This window comes from Eschrichtius robustus, chromosome 3, assembly GCF_028021215.1.
Source record: "Eschrichtius robustus isolate mEscRob2 chromosome 3, mEscRob2.pri, whole genome shotgun sequence".
NCBI classification, from domain to species: Eukaryota; Metazoa; Chordata; class Mammalia; order Artiodactyla; family Eschrichtiidae; genus Eschrichtius; species Eschrichtius robustus.
The window spans coordinates 114,257,060-114,281,412 of record NC_090826.1 but is presented as its reverse complement, the minus strand read 5'-3'; the positions used below and the strand labels follow the sequence as shown (position 1 = coordinate 114,281,412).

At 56.6% G+C, this 24,353-nt stretch overlaps 1 protein-coding gene across 1 annotated transcript; it reads left to right on the top strand.

Moving 5' to 3' along the window:
- Positions 1-4,735: 4,735 nt before the first annotated feature.
- NES (nestin) lies at positions 4,736-13,485 on the top strand. Its single transcript, XM_068541037.1, has 4 exons — positions 4,736-5,666; positions 6,778-6,902; positions 8,712-8,785; positions 9,033-13,485. The coding sequence occupies exons 1-4, from the start codon at positions 4,884-4,886 to the stop codon at positions 12,935-12,937; spliced, it is 4,887 nt and encodes a 1,628-aa protein (XP_068397138.1). The 5' UTR covers positions 4,736-4,883; the 3' UTR covers positions 12,938-13,485.
- Positions 13,486-24,353: the final 10,868 nt, after the last annotated feature.

Below are 24,353 nucleotides of genomic sequence, written 5' to 3'. Positions count from 1 at the left end.
GGCAACTGCCTCCTGACTGGCCATCCTGCCTGTCTCCCCCCGACCCTGCCCCAATCCTTCACAGCGATCTCACCAGGTTAACCAAGGTTGAGGTTAAAACCTTTTCAGGGCTCATCGCTGCCTGGAGGGCAAAGGCCCCAAATTAACCACACGGCCACCTCCTTTGCCCCCTCCCCCCTCCCCCTCCGGTTCATCATGCCTCTCTACCGGGATCGCACTCTATGGTTCCCATGTCTGTCCTCCAACGTGCCCATCGGCTTCCTGAGGACAGGGCTCCACATTAGTAATTTTTGATTCCTTCACAATATTTATTTAGTGCCTATGGTGCACCTGGCACTCAATAAGTGCTTTCTAAATATTATTTGAATAAATTACTGTGGAAACCACGACCCAAAGAGGTGAACTGACTAGACCAAGGTTGCATAGAGAGACAAGGCTCTTTGTTCAATGCTTTTCCCATGCTACTTGCCTTCCCTTAACCCCTCCCTCAGGATGGAGAATGAGGAGTCCATCTGGCCTGCTGTGGATGTGAGGGAAAGGAGAAAGCTGCAAAGCAAAGCCAGCCCCATCAACCCTCCAGCTGGGAGAGGAGAAAATGAAGAGAGAAGGAACATTTCTGCCTCCCAGGCCCAGCTCCAGCTCCAAGCCTCCCTCATGTGGATGGGGAAAAGCAGGATGGAAAGGCAGGGTCCAGCCAGTACCCAAAGCTCTCAGGCCAAAGCCAGACTTCCCAGGAGGGGTCCCTGGGCCTGCTCTCTGCTCTGCTGATCGCTTCCTCAGCAACCACTCTCTCCCTCTCTCTATGTCTCCAGATCTCTCGGTACAGAGTTTCCCAAAGTTGTCGTCTCTCTTACCATCTGGGCTCCAACCTACTCACTTCCTTCTTCCCGTCTCTTTTCTTGTTGTCAAAAGACTTGTGACTCCTTGCTGACGTTACCCCTTGCCACACATGTCCAGCAGGACCCATCTAGTCCTGGGAGTGGAGGGGAAGAGAGAAGGGGGACAGGGAGATAAAAAGGAGGGGTCAAGTTAGGGATGGGGCAAGAGTGATGTCCTGCCCCTGCCCTAGCCTCCGTATTATGAGGCAAAGAAGTGAGAGGTAGGGGAGATAACAAAAAAGAACAGCTTTAGATCTCTCTGACCACTGCCTGCAATGACATTCCGTTGGGTCTCCCTCTCCTGTCCCTAAGGACACTTTGGCAGACCCGCTCCAAGGCTTCCTTCTCCTCTGCAGGACAGAGGAGGAGACAGGGGTGAGTGCCACTTAACCAGCGCTACAGTCAGCCTTCCTCAGATGCAGACCTCCCTTGGGGGTGGTGATGCCCAAAGCTTGCTCCCCATGGGGGGCTCCTTTCACAGAGTCCTCTTGGCACACAGAACCTCGCGTGTCCCTCCCTGTGGCCCCCTCTATTCCCAGCCATCCCTCTCCAGTGTCTGTGTCTCTTAGTGAGGCCCAGATGAACAAACCCCGTGCCCTAAAAGACAGCTGCCCAGAGGTGGGACACCAATGTGCCCTTCATGCGGATGCCCGGCCTTGAGGAGTCATCCCCTTGGAAGTCCACACCCACTCGCCTCAGTGGGCATCACCCTTCCCCTCGGAGCAGAGGAGGGGAAGCCGCAGCCTGCCCTCCGGGGCTGGCCACCCTGCAATCCAATGCTGCGCTGTGCAGCTTCTTTGCACTCGGCCTGCCTTCTCTCCTGGGACTGGGGCAGGGCTGAAGGCTTCCAGGTGAGTCTGGCAACTTTCTTTAGGATATGCATGGTGCTCAGAGGCTATTATTTTTTAGTTTCGGAACTTAGCTGCAATCCTGAGACATGAGTAGATTCAGAAATTCTTCATCAACCATTATTCCAAGTTGCCTTACCATCTGCTCATCTTCCTCTGGGATCAATTCCAACCTGCCAAGGTCCCTCTTAAAATACTGTGTCCAGAACAATATTCCAAATGTGGAAGGGCAAAGGGAATGTCACCACCCCTGATCTGGACGCCTTGCATCTATGAATCACTTATATCCTTTTTACTTTTTTAGGTGGCCACCTCACAGTGTTGGTTCATAACAAGCTTGTGGTCTGCTAAAACCCTCAGGTTTTCTTCACTAGATAGGCTTTATTCTTTGCTCTTCTTATGCTGTTGATTTTTTTTTTTGAAACCTAAAGCAGAATTTTACATTTATCCCTATTAAATGGCATCTGGTTCATTTTTTTTTCCTATTCTGTCAAACCCTAACTCTCATTTCTTGCATAATATGTAGATTTGATCAATATGGCTTCTATGATTTCATCCAAGTCTTTAATAAAAACTTGTGATCATCAGACCAAGGACAGAACCCTGAGGGCCCACAGAACCCTCTTCAGCTTTCTCATGGACATCTCTGGGGATGGCTACTGAACTTTGTATCCACCCAGTGTAGTATCACACAGTCCATGTGTCCTGGGCACAGGGACATAAGAAGTGCAGGCAAAGGCCTCATAAAAATCCCAGTAACAATGCAACCCCCCGAGGGAGGAGAGGACACCTGGCCCACCTTGTGCCCATTGAGTGTCCCCCGGTCCCATGGAAGGCCTCATTTTCCTCAGCTTCTCATTGCCTCAAATATCAGTTATCTGTTTAGAATTGTCTGGGCCTTGGTGTCAGCTCCACCAGCTGTGGTTGCTGGGACCCACCTTCTCCTGCCTTAAGAAAATCAACATCCCACTCTTCTCCAGCATTTCAGATCATCTCTGCCTTCCAAGATTCCCAAAACTCACCAAGAGTGGTTCACGGGAAGGGTTTGCTCTAGCTTGGTGGCTTTCATGGTGATGGTCCTCAAAAAGCCTTTGTACAAAGACGTCCCCATACCCGGTCTTATTTGATGCTCAGAACAAATGCCTGGGGATGGGTAAGTATTAACCTCCTTTACCAAATAGGTAAACTGAGACTCAGTTGGAGAAGCTATGTGATTTGCCTAAGGTCATTCAGCTAGAAAGTGTAAAAGTCAGACCCAGTGCTCTTTGCATGAAACACAGTCCAAATGTCTCCCCTCTGGGCGAGAGTGAGAGGCCCAGGAGGGAAACTCCCCACCCCAGTGCCACCCCACATTTCCAGGGGACCACCCTTGGAGGATCCCAGGGATCTCAAGTATTCAGCTTCTCTCTCCCCACAGCCAGGAAGTGAAAGAGGAGGGAAAGATGCCAAGTGACCTCTCCTGGACACAACTTTTGGGATGCCCCAGCCCAAACCAAACCGCAGGATTTGTGAGATAATGTGGGGATGGAGAAGCCTCAGCCTCCCGGTCTGCACTAAGTCTCAGTCAATCCTTCCACTCCACGCCCACCGGCCCCTCCCTTCCTGCTCCACGTATGGTAGTGAATTCAAAGTCCAGTTGGCCTGGTGGGATGGCCTCCTGGTCATTGACCCTGCTGTACCCCCTTTCCAGAAAACCTTCTCCATTCTCTGTGTCTCCCCAGGTCTCTGTGGATACCTCAGGTGCTAAGTATTATGATAATATTACCTCCACCACCATTACTGTTGCCCTCACATTACCAAATGCTCCTCCAGGGCTGGGACAGAGTGCTGACACATAGTAGGTCTCAATTAACACTTGTAGAGCTAAATTGGATTTACATGAGCAGAAATTCCTTCCCCAAAGACCCCCTCAGTCTCATTATCCCTGGCCCTCCCCCTCGGACCCTGCTTCCCCTTTACACTACAAACCCCAAATCCCACTTCCCTCACTACCCAGTTCAAGGACCCCCTCCTCCTCCAGAAGGCCTTCCCAACTACTCCCGCCCTCAGTGAGCTCTTCGTTTCCTGAACTGTGGAACCCTCAAAGGGATGTTTTGAGGATTCAGTCAGATAACGTAAATAAAATGTTAGAACATGATTTGGCATATTACAAAGGCTCGATAAATTTGGACTAGTTGTGACTTAAGAGATGCCTCTTCTTTCTGCTTCCTCTTCTTGGCCCGGTCTGTGAGCCACCAGGGGGCGCCCTCTGCCCAAAAATCCCTGACAAAGAGGCCGGGACGGGGTGTCCTTCCCTGCGAACTGGTGTGGGGGCTTCCATTACCTAAAAAGTGGGTATATGAACCTCAGGTTATATGAAAGATGAGTAGGAAGGATGGAGGTGAATAATGGGGAGAACATCTTTTTGCCTGCTCTCTCCGTTTCCTGGTGGAGACTGAGGAAATAGGGTGTGTGTGCATATGGGGTGTTTCCCAATAGGACACATTTGTTCTTGTGTTCCAGGCAATGTCTCTTCTAACCTCTCTCTGCAATGCTGCCTTCTTCCAGTATTTCAGGAGGGTGAGCCTTTGCTGTTTACGAAAAACATGGCCACATCTATTCTTTCAACAGTCCCATGACAGGTCCATCATCACTCCCATTTTATGGATGAAGAAACTGAGTCTTAGAGGAATTCAGTAAGTAGATACCTCTCTTGGATGCGCTGAGTAACTGAGACTCGCATCCCCTCGCAGGCCTGAATCCCCTGGCACCCCCTCCACAGGCTCAGTTCTATGTATAATCTGCTTTTATCTGGGGTTCTGACCTTGCCTCACGGCCTCCTCCCCCTGAAAGCCACCATCGGATCGGATTCTCCGGGCATGGCTTTTCCTTTGGTTTCACTCTCCAGCATACCGGGGGCACAAGGACAAAGGCTGCCGTCGTTTCTCTGAACTCTAACGGGTTAAGGCCTGGGTCCCGCCCCTTTTCCCGCCAGGCTGGCGGGAGTATGAATAGCCTCGCTCCCACTCCCGACTCTCAGTCGCTTCAGCTGCTCCTCGCCCCGCCCCGTCATTGTCCCCATCCGTCTCCATTACCCTTCCGTCCTAAAAGCTTTGAGAGCTGCTGGCTTCTCCCGGTGCTCCGCGTCTCTCCACCTTCGGTGGGTCAGACGGGCAGGATGGAGGGCTGCCTGGGGGAGGAATCTTTTCAGATGTGGGAGCTCAACCGGCGCCTGGAGGCCTACCTGGCCCGGGTCAAGGCGCTAGAGGAGCAGAATGAGCTACTCAGCGCTGAGCTCGGGGGTCTCCGGGCACAGGCCGGGGACGCCTCCTGGAGGGCCCGTGCCGACGACGAGCTGGCGGCCCTGCGGGCCCTCGTCGACCAGCGCTGGCGGGAGAAGCGCGCGGCCGAGGTGGCGCGCGACAACCTGGAAGAAGAGGTGGAGGGCGTGGCGAGCCGGTGCCAGCAGCTGCGGCTGGCTCGGGAGCGGACCGCGGAGGAGACGACCCGCAGCCGGCGCGCGGTCGAGGCCGAAAAGTGCGCCCAGGCCTGGCTGAGCACCCAGGCGGCGGAGCTGGAGCGCGAGCTGGAGGCTCTGCGCGCGGCGCACGAGGAGGAGCGCGCGGGCCTGAACGCTCAGGCTGCCTGCGCCCCCCGCGGCCCCGCTCCGCCCCGCGGGCCCCCCGTGCCGGCCCCCGAGGTGGAGGAGCTGGCGCGGCGGCTGGGCGAGACGTGGCGCGGGGCAGTGCGCGGCTACCAGGAGCGCGTGGCGCACATGGAGACGTCGCTGGGCCAGGCCCGCGAGCGGCTGGGCCACGCGGTGAAGGGCGCCCGCGAGGGTCGCCTGGAGCTGCAGCAGCTCCAAGCGGAGCGCAGCGGCCTCCAGGAGCGCAGGGCCGCGCTGGAGCAGAGGTTGGAGGGCCGCTGGCAGGAGCGGCTGCGGGCTACTGAGCAGTTCCAGGTGAGGAAGCCTGGGGGCCTGGGCAAGACAAGGCTTCAGGAAGTCCCGTTGGGGATCAGAGACCTGGGAAAGGGAGTGGGAAGTGGGGGGTGTGGTGGCTACAGATTCAGGGGCCACTTCTTAGAAAACCATGCCTGGTGCCACTGTCCCAGACTTTCACAACTCTGTCTAGTGTAGGGCTGGAATGATGGAGGTTCAGACCTCAAAGCACACCCCCTCGAAGGGCAGACAGGCACAAGACATTGCATCAGCCTCCTCACTGTCTAAATGGCACCTTCGTACCCTGATGGCCCCTGGGCCCCTCCTTAGGCCCTGCTGTCGCTCAGAAGACGCTCAGAACTTTCCCTCTCAGTGCTGATCTGATGGTCTGGCCACTCAAGAGTCTCCAAGTTCCCAGCCACCCTCCTCCCCCTGACAGGAGAGGGTGAGGGGCCCTGGATGGGGGGCCATCAGCCCTTCTCTCCCTTGTCTGGGCTTTTCGGCTCCTGAGCACATTCCAGAGGCCTGGGACAGCTGCTCCCCCTCACACTGCGCAGACGTGACCAGCAGCTGAGAAAACAGCCTCCTGCCTGGGCCAGACAGAGGTCTCACCATGTCCCCCCCCCACCCCCCACCCTGCTTCAGAGGAGAAAGATTCCAGAACATGTGGGAAGTGGAGGGCGTGGGGGCCTAGCATGGGGAGCAGGAGACGGTGACTGGGACCGGGGCTGTTTGGCTTCCAGTCCTGCAGGCTCCAGGCCTGCTGATTAATTGTTTGTCCTCCTGCTTCCACTTTTTTCCCTCTGCTCCTCTCTGTAACCCATCTCCTCTCCTCCCTCACCTCCCCCTTCCTGTGGGAGCTGAATTCTGAGCAGCATGTGCTACCATTTAATCAGCATCCGCAGAGGAGGAGCCAGGCCGTGGGAGAGGGCTGAGAGGGGCCACTGTGCTCTTCTCGGAGGCTTCAGAAGGGGTTCTCTGGGCGGGAAGTGGGGTAGGGGAGGCAGGAATCTGCTCTGCAGAGAAGTTAGTCAGGGAGCAGAAGATGCTGCTGCAGCAGCCAAGGGGGATGCAGGTAAGTTAGCAGGAAGGACTCCGTCCCTTCACTGACTGCCTCTGGCTTGCTCTGCAGCTGGCCGTGGAGGCCCTGGAGCAGGAGAAACAGGGCCTACAGAGCCAGATCGCCCAGGTCCTGGAAGGTCGGCAGCAGCTGGCACACCTCAAGATGTCCCTCAGCCTGGAGGTGGCCACATACAGGTACAGGTTGACCCTGACCCATGCAGGCACACAGATGCACACATACATGCAGGGGCAGACTCCTTGGCTGAAGGGGCCCAGAGCCACGGGTGGTGGAGGCTCTGTCACTGCTCGGTCCTGTGACTCTAGGCTGATCCCTTCCACACCACGATGTGTGCCACCTAAGCCCACCTGCTCTCTCGTGGGTTCAGGACCAGAGAAGCATCCTGTGCCCAGGAGATCCCCCAAGGAGAGGTGATATAGCTGAGTGGGACAGCCCCAAAGGACAGGGCTGGACACGTGTGGGTCATCCATATCCAGAACCGTACCCCAAGGGGCTGAAAAGGCCAGCCTCTGTGTGTGTGCTCACACAGAGAGGGTGACGTCCTTGAGCAGCCTCAGGAAGAAGGAATTGGCAGGTGTGGGCTGGTGGCACTGACTTACCACCTGACCTGGGCCTCAGTTTCCTTGTTGGGAGGATGGGAGATGGGCTGGGTGAAAGCCAAGGTCCCTTCCATCCTGGATGTCCTGGGGCCTGGCTCCTCTCAAGCCTTAGTGCCCTTGGCCCTGCCCAGCCCTTCTACTGACCACATTCCCTGTTGGCTCAGGAAAGGTTGAGACCAAGGAAGTGCTGCTTCGCTGGCTCTGTGGCCTTGGGCAAACCCAGTTTCTGGGAAACTGGCCTGGTTAGCCAAGGATCCACTGATGAAGCCTGAGGAAGGGGCTTTGCTACTGTGAAGGGCTGCATACCCCAAGCCTGCAGGGTGGAGCCAGAGCTAGACAGGCTATGAGGACAGTGCCCCCAGAATCCACAGGCAAACAAAGGCAGGGGCCCCGGGACAGGTTAAGGAGGGGAGGGGAGGCAGGGCCCAGAGAGGGAAGGTCAGTGAGGATCTAGGGATGAAGAAGAGAGGGGCTCCACCTCCATGGGGCACAGAGCTCAGACAGCATGATGCTGCATCGAGAAGGACAGAGGTGAGACCATAGAAAACACTAACCAGACTCAGAGATCACGAAGAAGAGCACAGAGGAGATAGATGTTCAGGATAACTTGTTGAATTGATTGGTCCTCCCTCCCCCGCAATTGGTCCCCTCCTCCTCAGTCCCCATGGGGCACTAAGGCAGGGGCATGTACACAAAAACCTCCATTGCCCTGAAAGGCTTGGGATCCAGAGTACTTAGAGATCCCAAGATGAGGGCCTTGACCCCTAAATCAAACCACTGAGGGGAAAGGACTGCGCAGGCTTAACCTGGGTTTTGAGGCATGAAAAGGATTTGGAGAGAGGGAGCTGAATTCATTGGCTTTTGTCTGTAACCAGCTCTGGGGGCCCTGGGGGAGAAGGAGGAGGGAGCCTATCCCATGGGAACGGCCTGAGGATTCCCACTTCCCCTGGGAAGCCCCCTACTTAGACCCTCCAGATGGCGGTGTGGACAAAGGCAGCAATTAGCATGAGAATCGGCCCCACACACGGAGGATGAGGTCATAGGCCTGGGGTTGGGAGGGGACTAGTCTAAGCAATGTGTGGGTGTGTGTGTACACTGTGTCGACTGTGTGGGAATCTGCTTGTGTGTCTGTGAGTGCAGCTGTGTGTCCCAAATAAGTGTGTGACTCCGTGTGACCAAGTGGGTGATATCTGTGGGATGTGACCATGTGATTTCATGTGCAGAGCCAAGTATAACCCCGTGTGGCTTTTGTGTGATAATGGTGAGAATGAAGAGATAGCCTGCCAGGCCAGGGACGCGCATGCTCAGCTGTGACTTTTCCCTGGCTGGCTTGCCGGCTGGCCTGTGGGCAGAGGCCTGACCCCGCTTTTCCTCCCTTGTCCCCAGAACCCTCCTAGAGGCAGAGAACTCCCGGCTGCAGACACCTGGCAGCGGTTCCAAGGCTTCCCTCAGCTTCCTGGGTAAGAGGAGGGGCCAAGGTCCCCCCAAAACTTTACCTTTCTTTCCTCTTCACGCCCAGAGCGATGCCTTTCCTGAAAAGCACCAGTCTAAGTCTTGACTCCGTGGTCCCCCACGGCAGCGAGCATACTCTTAGCCCAGCCCATGAAAGGCAGGAGCAGGGCACTCTTGCCAGAAGTGGTAGCTGCTCCCCTACCCCACCCCCAACCTGTATGTGCTGACACCGTTTCCTCCCCTCTACCTTTCCAGACCCTAAGCTGGAGCTGCATTTCCCTGGGACCCCAGAGGGCCGGCGTCTGGGACCTTTGCTCTCTGTCCTGAGCCCTACTCCCCTCTCCTCACCTTTGCCTGATACCCTTGAAACACCTGTGCCAGGCTTTCTGAAGAGCCAGGAACTCCTTCAGACCCATACCCCCACCTCGGCCAGCACCCCCATTCCGCCCACACCTCAGGCTCCCTGCCCTGCCACAGATGCCAAGATCAGAGCCCAGGATGCCCCTCTCTCCCTGCCCCAGCCACGGGTTGGGATGCAACAGGTTCCAGAAGCTGTGTGGGCTGAAGCCAAGGTGGCCACCCCTGCCAGCGTCCTGCCAGGACCAGAGGAGCCTGGGGGCAAGCAACAAGAGCCCAGTCCAGGCCAGTCCTCTGAAGATCATGCCTCCCTGGCTCCAGCCCTCAGCCCTGACCATCCCAGTTTAGAGGCCAAAGATGGAGAACCCGGTGGGTCTAGAGAGTCCAGCAGATTCCAGGAGGAAGGGGAAGGACAAATCTGGGGGCTGGCAGAGAAAGAAACAGCTGTAGAGGTCAAAGTAATAAGCAGCTTGCAGCAGGAAACACGTCAAGAAGAGGGGGATCTGGACATGAAAGAAATCCAAGACTCCCCGGGTCCTTTGGAAAAAGAAACTCTGAAGTCTCTGGAAGAGGAGATTCAAGAGCCACTGATTTCTCTGGAAAAACAGCGCCATGAGACAATGAGATCTCTAGAGAAGGAGAATCAGGAATCTCTGAGGTCTTTGGGAGAAGAGAACTTAGAAACACTAAAACCTCTAGAAAAGGAGAATCAAGAGTTATTGCAGTCTTTAGAAGGAAAGGAGATGGAGGTAATGAGACCTCTAGAAAAAGAGACTCTAGAACTACTTAAGCCTATAGGAAAAGAGGACCCACAGACATTGCAATCACTAGAAAAGGAGAGTCAAGAAATAATGAGGTCTCTTCAAGGAAATGTAGAAACATTTTTATATCCAGGAAAGGAAAATCAAGAATTAGTGAGGTCTCTAGAAGAGGAGAACTTTGAGTCATTGAGCGCTCTAGAAAAGGAAAGGCAAGAGCCACTGAGATGTCAAGAAGTAGAGAGCCAGGAAACATTGAGACCCTTAGCAAAAGAGAATCAAGAGCCACCGAGATCTCTAGAAGAAAAAGACCAGGAGACATCAAGACCTCTAGGAAAAGAGAATCATGAATCTCTGAGGGCTCCAGAAGATGAGAACCAAGAGACTTTGAGATATCTAGAAAAAGAAAGCCGGGAGTCACTGAGATCTCTAGGAGAAGATCAGAAGGCAATGAGACCTCTAGAAGAAGAAGACCAGGAGACATTGAGACCTCTAGAAAAAGAGAATCAGCCACTGAAGTCTCTAGAAGAAGAAGACCAGATGACATTGAGCCCTCTAGAAAAGGTGAAACCAGAGGCACTAAAGTCTCTTGGAAAAGACCAGGAGATAGTTCGACTTCTCGAAAAAGAGAATCAAGACTTATTAAGGTCCCTAAATGAAGAGAGTGTAGAGGCAGTGAGATCTTTAGAAACGGAGACTCTAGAACCACTAAAGCCTACAGGAGAAGAAAACCTGGAAATGTTGAAACCTCTAGAAAAGGAAAGTCAAGAACCACTGGGGTCTGTGGAAGGGAACCAAGAGACATTGAGACCCCTAGAAAAGGAGACTCAGAAATCACTGAGCTCTCTGGGAGGGCAGAATGTAGAGAATATGAGATCTCCAGAGGAGGTAGACAAGGGAAGTCAAAGGTATCTGGAAGAGGAAGAGAACGTGGAGAAGGGAGAGAATCCAGAGCCACCGAGGTCCCTGGAGGAGGAGGGACAGGAGCTGCCACTCTCTGCACATCTGCAGAAGTGGGAAGATACGGTGCAGGGGGGTCAAGAACCGGATCAGGAAACGCCCCCTGGGAGGCCTGAAGTGGACAGTGAGGACGAGGCAGAGATGGCACCTAGGGAACGGGATAGCCTCGCTGGGAAGGGGGAGGCTGTAGAGCAGGGGGAGCTGCAGCTGACGGCCACAGGCAAGGCCTGGAGCCCAGGTGAGGGGCAGCCAGGGAGCCCTGAGCCCAAAGAGCAGAGGGTCTCAGCTGAGGGAGCCAGTGGGGTGGGAGGCACTGAGGGCCTCCAGGACCCTGAAGAGCGGCCAGAGCAGGTGGGGACCCCGGGCCTCCCAGCTCCCCAGGGAATGTCAGAGGTGACAGAGCCAGTGTTGGAAGGTGAGGATGTGGCCCCCAGGGATGGCCGAGCCTCCCCAGAGGTCACCTTGGGCTTAGAGACTGCAGGAGCGGAACAGGGACGGGAGCAGGAGGCGGTAGGGCTGGAGGACCCAGGCGGCCTGGCCAGAGAGGAGGTGATGGAGCCACCCCTGGGGGAGGAAGGTTTGGAGGCAAAGAGGGTGCAGGGCTTGGAAGGGCCCAGAAAGGAGCTGGAGGAGGCAGCTGCTCCGGAGCCAGAGCTCTCCACACTGCCCAGGAAGAGCAGAGACCCGCTGGAGACTCCCAGGGGCTGGGAGGAGTCTGAGCCCGAAGCCCCTGAGGAAGCAGAGGAGACGTTCCCTGCTGAGACCTCGTGCTGCGATGGAAGTGATACCCCTCAACCCAGGCCCCTGAGCTCAGAGGGAGCAAAGGAGGATGTCAAACCAGTGCTGGGGCCCCCCAGCCCACGGCCCACTGAGTCCTGCTCACCCACCCCAATCCCTGAAGATGCCCCTGGGCCCCAGCCCCTGGCTGAGGGGAGCCAAGAGGCTAGCTGGCGGCTGGCAGGCAGGGCTGAGGTCCTGGGAAAGGTGGAGGGGGAGCAGGAGGATTTGGGCTCTGGGGGAATCCCTGAAGGCCTCCAGGAGGAGGGGGAGGAGAGCAGAGAAGAGAGTGAGGCTGATGAGCTAGGGGAGACCCTTCCCGACTCCACTCCCCTGGGCCTCTACCTCAGGTCCCCTGCTTCCCCCAAGTGGGACCTGGCTGGAGAGCAGAGGCCCTCCCCTCAAGAGGAGACTGGAAAGGAAGGCTGGGGTCCTGCAGTCCTGGCCTCTGAGGGCCTTGGGGCCCACCCCTCGGAGGAGGAGGAGGGGGGAGATGAGGAGGAAGAACGTGGCCATGACTCTGAGCTGTCGGAAGAATTTGAGGACTTGGGGACTGAGGCTTCTCTTCTTCCTGGGGTCCCTGGGGAGGTGGCAGAACCTCTGGGCCAGGTGCCCCAGCCGCTACTGGAGCCTGCAGCCTGGGATCGGGATGGGGAATCTGATGGATTTGCAGATGAGGAAGAGAGTGGGGAGGAGGGAGAGGAAGAAGACGAAGAAGAGGGGAGGGAGCCAGGGGCAGGGCGGTGGGGGGCAGGGCCCTCGGTGGGCAGCCTCCCGGCCCTGAGTGGCCCTCAGAGAGGGAACCTCCAGGGGTCTGAGACCATGGATGTCAGTGTCCCCTGGGATGATGGCTTGAGGGGTGCGGCATCTGATGCCCCCATGACCGCCCTGGAGACTGAGTCCCAGGACAGCACGGAGGCCTCAGGATCAGAGGAAGAGTCTGATGCTATTCCCTTGGAGAGGGAGGGCCAAGTCCCTGGCCCTCTGGGGACCCTCGGTGGGGTGGAGGACACGGGCTTGGAGGTGGGGGACACCCTTGGTGTCAATGGCCAGGGCCCCAGCCTGAAGGAAGAGTTGGAACATGTGAATGGGGGTGTGGTGAACGGGCTGGAGCAGTCTGAGGGAGTAAGGCAGGGGAAACCGGGGCCCCCTGAGGGCGACCAAGGGAGCCCCTTGGAGGAGGAGGAGGAGGGGGGTGCCCTGAAGACCCCTTGGGCAGGGGCTCCTCTTCACCTGGGCCAAGGCCAGCTCCTGAAGTTCAGTCAGCGAGAAGGAGATGGAGACTCCTGGTCCTCAGGGGAGGACTAGAGGAAGAGCACCCCCTTCCTGCACCGAGGTCTTGGGCAGGGGGGTATCCCCAAGCCCCTCCCTGCTCGGAGGCAGCACCCTTAACTTATCTCTTGACCTGTGGTTTCTGTCCGAGAGGCCTGGCTAGCTGAGGTGAAATGGGTGTGGCAAAGGGACCTGTTCCAAGAATGCAGGCTCTGGGAATAAATACCAGCCCCTTGGACCCCGCTAATGGGGACATCTGGCCTGCACTGTCCCACGAGGCTGAAGCCAACTGAATCTCTGTAGGACTAGTCCCCCCCTTTCCCTTGCACTCCCTTTCCTCCCCATCCCATCAGCTGGAAAAGGCCAGGGGCCCGGTGGCTCCTCCAAGGGGAGGGGGCCGTGGTGGTCCATGCGCCAGGGCTCACCTGCTCTGCCCTTCTTCAGTGCACCCTCATGGGATGTCTGGCTGGTGGCTAATGGGGGTGAGGGGGTGCTCCTATGTCCTGACCCCCCCATATGCCTGCCATGTTGTAGCCCCATCTGGCTTTTCCCTGCCTGAATAAAGTAATGCCTCCGCCTACAAAGTCTGGACTCTTCCTTCCTTAATTCAGGGGGGGCCTCAGGGCTGACACAGAAGCAGAAGAGACTGGGGGAGGAAGCAGGAGGTGCTAGTGTTAGGGAGGGGCTGCCTCCTGAGGAGAGGAGGACCTGGAAGGCCTCATGGGGGAGACAAGGCAGGCAGACGAAGGCTGCAGGCATTAGTGCTGGGGACCTGGGGAGGGCTGGGGGTGCTGCTTGACCAGGGAAGGGGGGGCCAGCCCAGGTGACCTTGGCGCCTGCAGAAGTCAGGCCTGTCATCATCTCTGCCCACAGCGCTGATTACAGGGATTAAGCCTTGGGGCCACCCTCACCTGCGCATGTCCTCCCTGCTGGCCCCTCAGTGCCGCCAGCATAATAAGCCCCCTTGCCCCCAAACCCAAACAATTGTATGGCCTTGGTGTCTGCTCAGACTGGCTGGGTCAGAGCCGGGTAAGGGAAGAGGGAGGCCTATTCTGTCTCAGTCTGGCTGTGTGGCCTCAGGTCAGCGTTTAACCTCTCTGAACCTCAGATTCAGCCACACAACAAGGGATGCTGGGCCAGGTGACTCCGGGGCCTCCCAGGGCAGGGAGAGCAGGAGGAAGGCTAGGGAAAGCCGGAGGGCTATAGTTTAGATCTTCAGTAGGACTTTCCTTCCATGCTAAAGCCGGAGACAGAGAAGACAGGAGAGTGGAGGTGAGGCCGGGATAGACTGAAGCTGTCAGGGGTGAAACAAAAGAGCGAGGGGGTGTGCTGATAACAGGTTAGATCGGGGGTCCACCCAGCCACAGCTTCTTCCCAAGAGTACCCCCCTTCCCAGGAGTTCTCTGGGTCCCTGTGTAGGGCAGGGTGACACCAGGTGTTCCTGGATGAGGCGGGGCTTGAAGGCCTTGAAGTCAGGATACCCAAATAGAAACCACTCCCCAGCTCAGCTCTGCAGGGAAGGAAGAGCTGGCAACACCTCTAAATATCCTGGGTGGGGGTGGGGCAGGGGCTGCCAGACAAATGTTCCAAGTCTGGGGACAATCCCAAGGCCAGGAGCAGGCCCTTCCTTTCCTCGGGCCCAAGGCTGAGGGCAGGGGAAGATGAGAAGATGAAGTCTCAAGCCCTCTGACCTCAACTCATCCTCTGGACAAGGAAGGGTGGACAGGAGACCCCCTGACAGAACCTCACTGTCTGTTTCTCTGCCCATGCCTTTCTCCTCCACCTAAGAGTCTTTGCATTAGGTACCCAGGCCCCCACCTCTGCCCTTGGGGTCCAGGATGCTGGCAGCCCTTCTGGCAGCCCAAGCCTCCACGATCCTTCCTGTACTCACTGCTAACAAGGCCGTGTCTGCTCCCGCAAGGCTGCCAGGCTGGGGGCCAGCACACTGGCATCCGGGCAAATAAGGCCCACTCCCTGCTCCTCTAATGGGACAGAGGAGACCTGTGCTTGATCTCCCCAGGCCCTCGGGCACCCCCGCCTGGAAGAGGGACCAAGGAGAGAGGCCAAGCCAAGCAATCCTTCCCTGTGTCTGGTGCCCATCCTGCCCCCCACACCAAGATCCCTGGTCCCCTGCAGAATTACCCAAACTAGCCATTTCTGCCAACAAATCCCAAACAGGTGGAGGGACATCAGTTAGACAGAAGTGAAAACTTTCTAAAAGACGTATATGGTGGGTGGTGTGTTCTCTTTGGCAATGGTGGTCCATCTGTGCAGCAAGAGAAATGAGGGTTGGACAGTAACAGGGGCTGTCAGATGTTTACAGGGCATCTCCTATGCGCCATGGACGATGCAGGTGCTGGGAGTCCAAGGCTCCTGGCCCCGAGAGCTCTACCTTCTAACCGAACAAGGGCTTCTGAGTGGAAATCATATTTGAAAACAGAGAAGGGCAGGAGGTTATGGGAGCATAGAGCAGGGGCCCCACATGATCTAGGCTGGGGAAGGCTGGGAGGAGGAGGTCAGGGAAGGCTGCCCTGGGAACCCGAAGGATGAGCAGGAGCTGACCAGCGTGGGGAAGAGGAGGGAGGAGGAGGGAGTAGGAGGGAGGAGGAGGAAGTAGGAGGCGGAGGAAAGGATTCTAGTCAGAGGGAACAGCAGGTGCAAAATCCTGGGGCGGGAAGAGAAGTCTGGGCATTTGAGGAACAGAAAGTAGGCTTGTGTGGCCAGAAGGTGGAGAATGAGGGGTAAAATGTCCACAATAAGACTAGAGAGGAGTTGGGGGGCCAGTGGGCCAAGGCCTCGCCAGGCAGCCAAGAAATATGGATTTCGTCCTAAGGGAAATGAGGAGCTTTGAAGGGTTGTAAGTAGTGAGATGACACGACCAGGTTTGCATTTTAAATAGAACCTTCTGGCTGCCGGGTGAGAGTGGATTGGGGTAGGTAGATGGGCTTCAGGGAGGCTACTGCAGCGGTCCAGGCGGGGGACAAGGGTGGCAGCGGGATGGAGAGGAGGCATGTAAGGGAAGCACAGTCTCAGGCCTTGGTGACCCGCTGTGGGAGATGGAGTGGGAGTGTGGCAGTAGGGGCAGCTGGGAGTCGGTGGTCCCGTCTTCTGAGCTGGAGAATCCAGCAGGAAATTGTGACCTCTAGGAGGAGCTGCCCCGGGAGAGGGTGGGTTTGTGGAGCTCAGGAGAGAGGACCAGGTTGGAGAAGAGAATTGGAGGGGTCTGGGGGCCCAAGGGTGCTCAGTAAACACGGATTGAATACATGAATAAATGAATGAATGAACGACTGTGATGAGATCAGACAACAGGAAGCACTTGGGAGGGTGGAGTCCCGGGGGAGGGAAGGAGGAGGCAGCACCCGCCACGTCCCCCCCATCCCAGCATGAGGACAAGTGGGAGGTTATTCTGGGACCTCCTCTGGGTAAATATAGCCTCTGAATGGGGCACGGGTAGGGTGGGGGGGCTGGAGGTGACTTCCTCAGTTTGCTTGGGGCACTTCCTTATAAGGCTGTGCAGACCAAGGCGCCTGGGAGGGTGAGGTCAGGGGCTGAGCTCTCCATTCAGCCCAGCCTGATGCTGTCCCTGTTGCTGCTGCTGCTGCCAGAGGCTCAGAGGAAATCAAAGGCCTTGGCTTTGGGTTCTGGCCAAGGAGCTCAGAGTGTGGCCTCTTAAAGGGCCCCCTCGGCCTCATGTCTATGCAGGAGCCGAGTCCAGGGGTGGGAGAGGGTGTTCTTCCAGGGTCCTCTCAGAAGGTGATGCTGGGGGCCTCGGTTTTCCCACCTGCACAATACTGCTCGGACTGGATCATTCCCTGCCGCTCCATGCAGCTAGGAGACGCTGCCGTCTAACCTGTATCCCTCCCACTGCAGGGTCTATGCTTCTTGCTCTGGCCTCTTGAGATCAAAGACTCAGAGTTCATTCATTGCTTCCAAAGGCCCTGGTCCCTCAGCTCCCCTAGTTTCCCCCTCTCGGCCCCTCCTTGGGGGACCAGCTGCTGCCACTTGACCCTGTGGTGTCACAGCTGCTGTCAGAAATGCCATCCTTGTCAGGCAGGGATGGAGGAATGTGATTTAATTTCAGCTGGAATGTGCCCTCTGGGGCTGCCCCTAGAAAGGGGAGGGAATGGAGACTAAGCCCACCTAAGCCCAAGAAACCCAAGAGGGCTCTGGGCTTGGCAACAGGCCCCTGGGCCCCTGTGAGGCCACCCCACCCCACAGGGGATGGTAAGTTCCAGGACAGTGCTGCAGCAGGATGGATGGAAGTTAGACATGAGGGTCTTCCTAGGAGGTGGGAAAAGAGAAGGTGTCATGTGAATGCAGCTCCAGTAGATAAAGAAAAGACCCAGGGACCCACTCCTGAGTCCTCAGGCCCACCTTAAAAAGACAAAGGAGAGTCTCATGTGAGCCACCAGAGAAGGGACTTTTTGGCTCAGGGGCAGGAAGAGGGACAGAATGGCCTCAGGTGAGGGCCCACGGAGTCTGCGACCAGAAGCAGAGGAAAACACACCGTCCTCTCTGTTTCCACTCTCATGATCCGAAGATACCATATCCACCTCTCCATCCACCCTGGGGGCCCCTCTCCCCTCTCTTTCTAATGCAGCACTGGCACACCTAGATCATGTCTCTTCTCCAACAATTCAGAAGCAGTAGACTCTGCCTCCCACTCCCCCACCCTTTCCCCAACCGCATTAATCCAGGGTCTCCAATGTGGACATCCCTCCTGTAACCTAACTCCTGTTTCTCATGCTGTCACCTCTGGCCCCTCTTTCCCAAAGGGGCAGACCCTGGGCCCCAGAGTCCCAGGTCCTAGAGCCTCCTTCAGCCTTCTCCTCTTCCAGTCATAAGCTCCCCTTCCCCCAGCTTTTATTCACTCTCCCCGCCCCATGACTCAGCTGTGGCACCAGAAATAAACCGAGGCAGGTGCCAGGGGGCCACTGTCGAGGAAGCACCTCCCAGCAGCTGTGGGCTCAACTGCTGACAAGTGGAGCCCCAGGGTCCCAGGAGGGGTGGCTGGGAGACTTCAATTTTGGGGGTGGGGAGACGTCTCGCTGGCTCTGGCTCCCTCCTCCATCCTCCCTGCTAAGGAGAGACACCCCCTCACTGTCAGCCTCACTCACCACTCACAGACCCACTCTCCTTCCTCGTCTCCCCCTTTTCACCTCTCCTCTGTCTTCCACTCTTCCACTCCCTTTCCTCCCGCCTCCCTGGCCCCTTCCCAACTCCTGAATCCCTTGGTCTCTCCTGGATTCCCTCTTTTTCTATTCACCTCGTTTGCCAGGAAATTCTGTGTCAAAAGAGAACTTCAATTCACCTTGATGGGGATAAAGGCACAGACAGACATTCTTGCCAACGATACTAAGAATCCTTAGATGCCACTTGGGGTCCATAGAACATGGGCCAGGGGACTGTGGGCTGCTTCTCTTAAGGGCTCCAGTCCAAAGTGGTCAACCAATAGCCTTCCCTCTGTTAACAACTTCTAAAGACCAAGGAAGAATCATCAGGAAATAAACACAGAGGCCACAGGATCTACCCACTCAGACGATTAACGAGAGTCTAGAGTCCTTCAGTGGGGAATTTCCTCACATTTTTCTTCCATTTTCCTCTTTTCTTTTCTCTCCTCTCCTTCCCAATCCTTTTCTCCTGCTCTGTCCCTGAATCTTTCAGTTCTCCCTTCCCAGCAGGAAGAAGGCTGCTTTGCAGGAGGCAGACGGGAAGTTAGATCTCAGGAAGGACCTTTAGCCTGGGGAACAGAGGAAACTTTATACCGCTGGGAGGGACAGCACCTGGATCCTCACTCCAGGCGGTATCTGACTGCAGCCCCTAGGGAAAGCCCTCCCACCCACGGGGGTCTGACAGGCTGAGCATTTTTGGAAGTCTTTGGGAGCTACTGTGTCGCAGAAGGCAGCCAGGACAATGGGGCCCTTTCTCTCCCTGCCCAGGAGACAGGCCCACAGACAGGCTGAGACAAAGGCTTCAGTGAGGTCAGGGCAGTGTGCGGGAGTTGTGGGTGGGGGGGGTGGGATGTGGGTAAGAGCAGCCTGGGAAAAGCTGGGGACCCTGGCAGGTGGAGGACCTCTGGAAGGCCCATCTCCCTGGGCTCTCAGGCCCCTTTTCAATGCCCAAGCCCCTAACCCAAGCTGGGCCTCCTGTCTCCACATAGAGGTGGGGGGGAACCCCATTTTAGATATGTGGGAAGGAGGCTGGGAGCTTAACCGTATACCCAGGGCACTCTGCTGTGTCCTGGAGGCAGAGGTAGATACAGCTGTGCCCCTACTCCAGCTGTCCGAAGAGATGGGGATGATTCCCCCTGTCCAGGCCAAGAGAGGCCACCCACACACACACACACACACACACACACACACACACTGAGTCACCCCTGGACCTGAGTCCACCCACACCCACACACACACACACACACACACACACACTGAGTCACCCCTGGACCTGAGTCCACCCACACACACACACACACACACACACACACACACTGAGTCACCCCTGGACCTGAGTCCACCCACACACACACACACACACACACACACACACACACTGAGTCACCCCTGGACCTGAGTCCACACACACCCACACACACACACACACACACACACACACACACACTGAGTCACCCCTGGACCTGAGTCCACCCACACCCACACCCACACACACACACACACACACACACTGAGTCACCCCTGGACCTGAGTCCACCCACACCCACACACACACACACACACACACACACACTGAGTCACCCCTGGACCTGAGTCCACCCACACACACACACACACACACACACACACACACTGAGTCACCCCTGGACCTGAGTCCACCCACACACACACACACACACACACACACACACACACTGAGTCACCCCTGGACCTGAGTCCACACACACCCACACACACACACACACACACACACACACACACACTGAGTCACCCCTGGACCTGAGTCCACCCACACCCACACCCACACACACACACACACACACACACACTGAGTCACCCCTGGACCTGAGTCCACCCACACACACACACACACACACACACACACACTGAGTCACCCCTGGACCTGAGTCCACCCACACACACACACACACACACACACACACACACACTGAGTCACCCCTGGACCTGAGTCCACCCACACCCACACACACACACACACACACACACACACACACACTGAGTCACCCCTGGACCTGAGTCCACCCACACACACACACACACACACACACACACACACACACTGAGTCACCCCTGGACCTGAGTCCACCCACCCACACACACACACACACACACACACACACACACACACTGAGTCACCCCTGGACCTGAGTCCGCCCACACACACACACACACACACACACACACACTGAGTCACCCCTGGACCTGAGTCCGCCCACACACACACACACACACACACACACACACACTGAGTCACCCCTGGACCTGAGTCCACCCACACCCACACACACACACACACACACACACACACACACACACTGAGTCACCCCTGGACCTGAGTCCACCCACACACACACACACACACACACACACACACTGAGTCACCCCTGGACCTGAGTCCACCCACCCACACACACACACACACACACACACACACACACACACACACACACTGAGTCACCCCTGGACCTGAGTCCGCCCACACACACACACACACACACACACACACACACTGAGTCACCCCTGGACCTGAGTCCACCCACACCCACACACACACACACACACACACACACACTGAGTCACCCCTGGACCTGAGTCCACCCACACACACACACACACACACACACACACACACTGAGTCACCCCTGGACCTGAGTCCACCCACACACACACACACACACACACACACACACACACACTGAGTCACCCCTGGACCTGAGTCCACACACACCCACACACACACACACACACACACACACACACACTGAGTCACCCCTGGACCTGAGTCCACCCACACCCACACCCACACACACACACACACACACACACACTGAGTCACCCCTGGACCTGAGTCCACCCACACACACACACACACACACACACACACACACACTGAGTCACCCCTGGACCTGAGTCCACCCACACACACACACACACACACACACACACACACTGAGTCACCCCTGGACCTGAGTCCACCCACACACACACACACACACACACACACACACACACACACTGAGTCACCCCTGGACCTGAGTCCACACACACCCACACACACACACACACACACACACACACACACACTGAGTCACCCCTGGACCTGAGTCCACCCACACCCACACCCACACACACACACACACACACACACACTGAGTCACCCCTGGACCTGAGTCCACCCACACACACACACACACACACACACACACACACTGAGTCACCCCTGGACCTGAGTCCACCCACACACACACACACACACACACACACACACACTGAGTCACCCCTGGACCTGAGTCCACCCACACCCACACACACACACACACACACACACACACACACACACACTGAGTCACCCCTGGACCTGAGTCCACCCACACACACACACACACACACACACACACACACACACTGAGTCACCCCTGGACCTGAGTCCACCCACCCACACACACACACACACACACACACACACACACACACTGAGTCACCCCTGGACCTGAGTCCGCCCACACACACACACACACACACACACACACACTGAGTCACCCCTGGACCTGAGTCCGCCCACACACACACACACACACACACACACACACACTGAGTCACCCCTGGACCTGAGTCCACCCACACCCACACACACACACACACACACACACACACACACACACTGAGTCACCCCTGGACCTGAGTCCACCCACCCACACACACACACACACACACACACACACACACTGAGTCACCCCTGGACCTGAGTCCACCCACCCACACACACACACACACACACACACACACACACACACACACACTGAGTCACCCCTGGACCTGAGTCCGCCCACACACACACACACACACACACACACACACACTGAGTCACCCCTGGACCTGAGTCCACCCACACCCACACACACACACACACACACACACACACTGAGTCACCCCTGGACCTGAGTCCACCCACACACACACACACACACACACACACACACACTGAGTCACCCCTGGACCTGAGTCCACCCACACACACACACACACACACACACACACACACACACTGAGTCACCCCTGGACCTGAGTCCACACACACCCACACACACACACACACACACACACACACACACTGAGTCACCCCTGGACCTGAGTCCACCCACACCCACACCCACACACACACACACACACACACACACTGAGTCACCCCTGGACCTGAGTCCACCCACACACACACACACACACACACACACACACACTGAGTCACCCCTGGACCTGAGTCCACCCACACACACACACACACACACACACACACACACTGAGTCACCCCTGGACCTGAGTCCACACACACCCACACACACACACACACACACACACACACTGAGTCACCCCTGGACCTGAGTCCACCCACACACACACACACACACACACACACACACACACACTGAGTCACCCCTGGACCTGAGTCCACCCACCCACACACACACACACACACACACACACACACACACACACTGAGTCACCCCTGGACCTGAGTCCACCCACACACACACACACACACACACACACACACACACTGAGTCACCCCTGGACCTGAGTCCACCCACACACACACACACACACACACACACACACACTGAGTCACCCCTGGACCTGAGTCCACCCACACACACACACACACACACACACACACACACACACACACTGAGTCACCCCTGGACCTGAGTCCACACACACACACACACACACACACACACACACACACACACACACTGAGTCACCCCTGGACCTGAGTCCACCCACCCACACACACACACACACACACACACACACACACACACTGAGTCACCCCTGGACCTGAGTCCGCCCACACACACACACACACACACACACACACACACACTGAGTCACCCCTGGACCTGAGTCCACCCACACCCACACACACACACACACACTGAGTCACCCCTGGACCTGAGTCCACACACACACACACACACACACACACACACACACACACACACTGAGTCACCCCTGGACCTGAGTCCACCCACCCACACACACACACACTGAGTCACCCCTGGACCTGAGTCCACCCACACACACACACACACACACTGAGTCACCCCTGGACCTGAGTCCACCCACACACACACACACACACTGGTCCAGGGGTTAGACTGTGTGCAGGGTGCTGAGTCACCCCTGGACCAGCTCTCCCTTCCCCAGGAAGCCCAACAAAGCCAGGAGAAGGCTTCCGTTTCCGGCAGCCCTGCCCAAGCAGCTCAGCAGGTGTCAGGGGAACGGAGGGGATTCTAGCTCTTCTGGAACTCTCCTCATCCACAGATCAGTGATGGTAGATCCCTGCCTACTGCTGCCGGGAGATTCAGTGAGAAAGCTGATGACAAGGCTGGGAAACCAAAGCCCCTTCCAGCTTACCACCAGGGTCTCTCCAGGAAATCCAACCTGCTACCTAAACTCCATCTCTGTGAGGATATGTTTCTCAGACAACCTCCCTTAAGAACCCAAGGACAGGGCTTCCCTGGTGGCACAGTGGTTAAGAATCCACCTGCCAATGCAGGGGACACGGGCTCGAGCCCTGCTCCGGGAAGATCCCACATGCTGCAGAGCAACTATGCCCGTGTGCCACAACTACTGAGCCTGTGCTCTGAAGCCCGTGAGACACAACTACTGAGCCCACGTGCCACAACTACTGAAGCCCGTGCACCTAGAGCCCGTGCTCCACAACAAGAGAAGCCACCGCAATGAGAAGCCCACGCACTGCAAGGAAGAGTAGCCCCCGCTCGCCGCAACTAGAGAAAGCCCGCACACAATAAAGACCCAATGCAACCAAAAATAAATAATAAATAATTAAATTAAAAAAAAAAAAAGAACCCAAGGACAGACACTGCCCCCTCCTCAGCCTTCTCCTCTTCAGACCCCACCTTCAAAGGCCCACTTTGGTCTTAATCCACTTACAATTCCAGCTTAATGCTCTGACATCCCTAAAAGTGCAATGAGTGGGCAATTGCAGGGTAATACAGGATAAAGTGGGGTTCTGCTCTGGCCCCAGGATCATCTTCTTCCTTGCAGCTGCTTAAGAAACAGTCCCACTCCCTAGCCATGCTAGGCTGTGTCATGTGGAGTGTGGGCCGGGCAGAAGGTGGGACAGGAGAGCCTGGGGCGAAGAGAGGAATGTGGTGGTTGGTGATTGGTAGGGAGCTGGGTCTGGGAGGTCAGTGTTGGTGTCTCAGAGACCAGCTGGTTTGGGTTTACCTACCTGG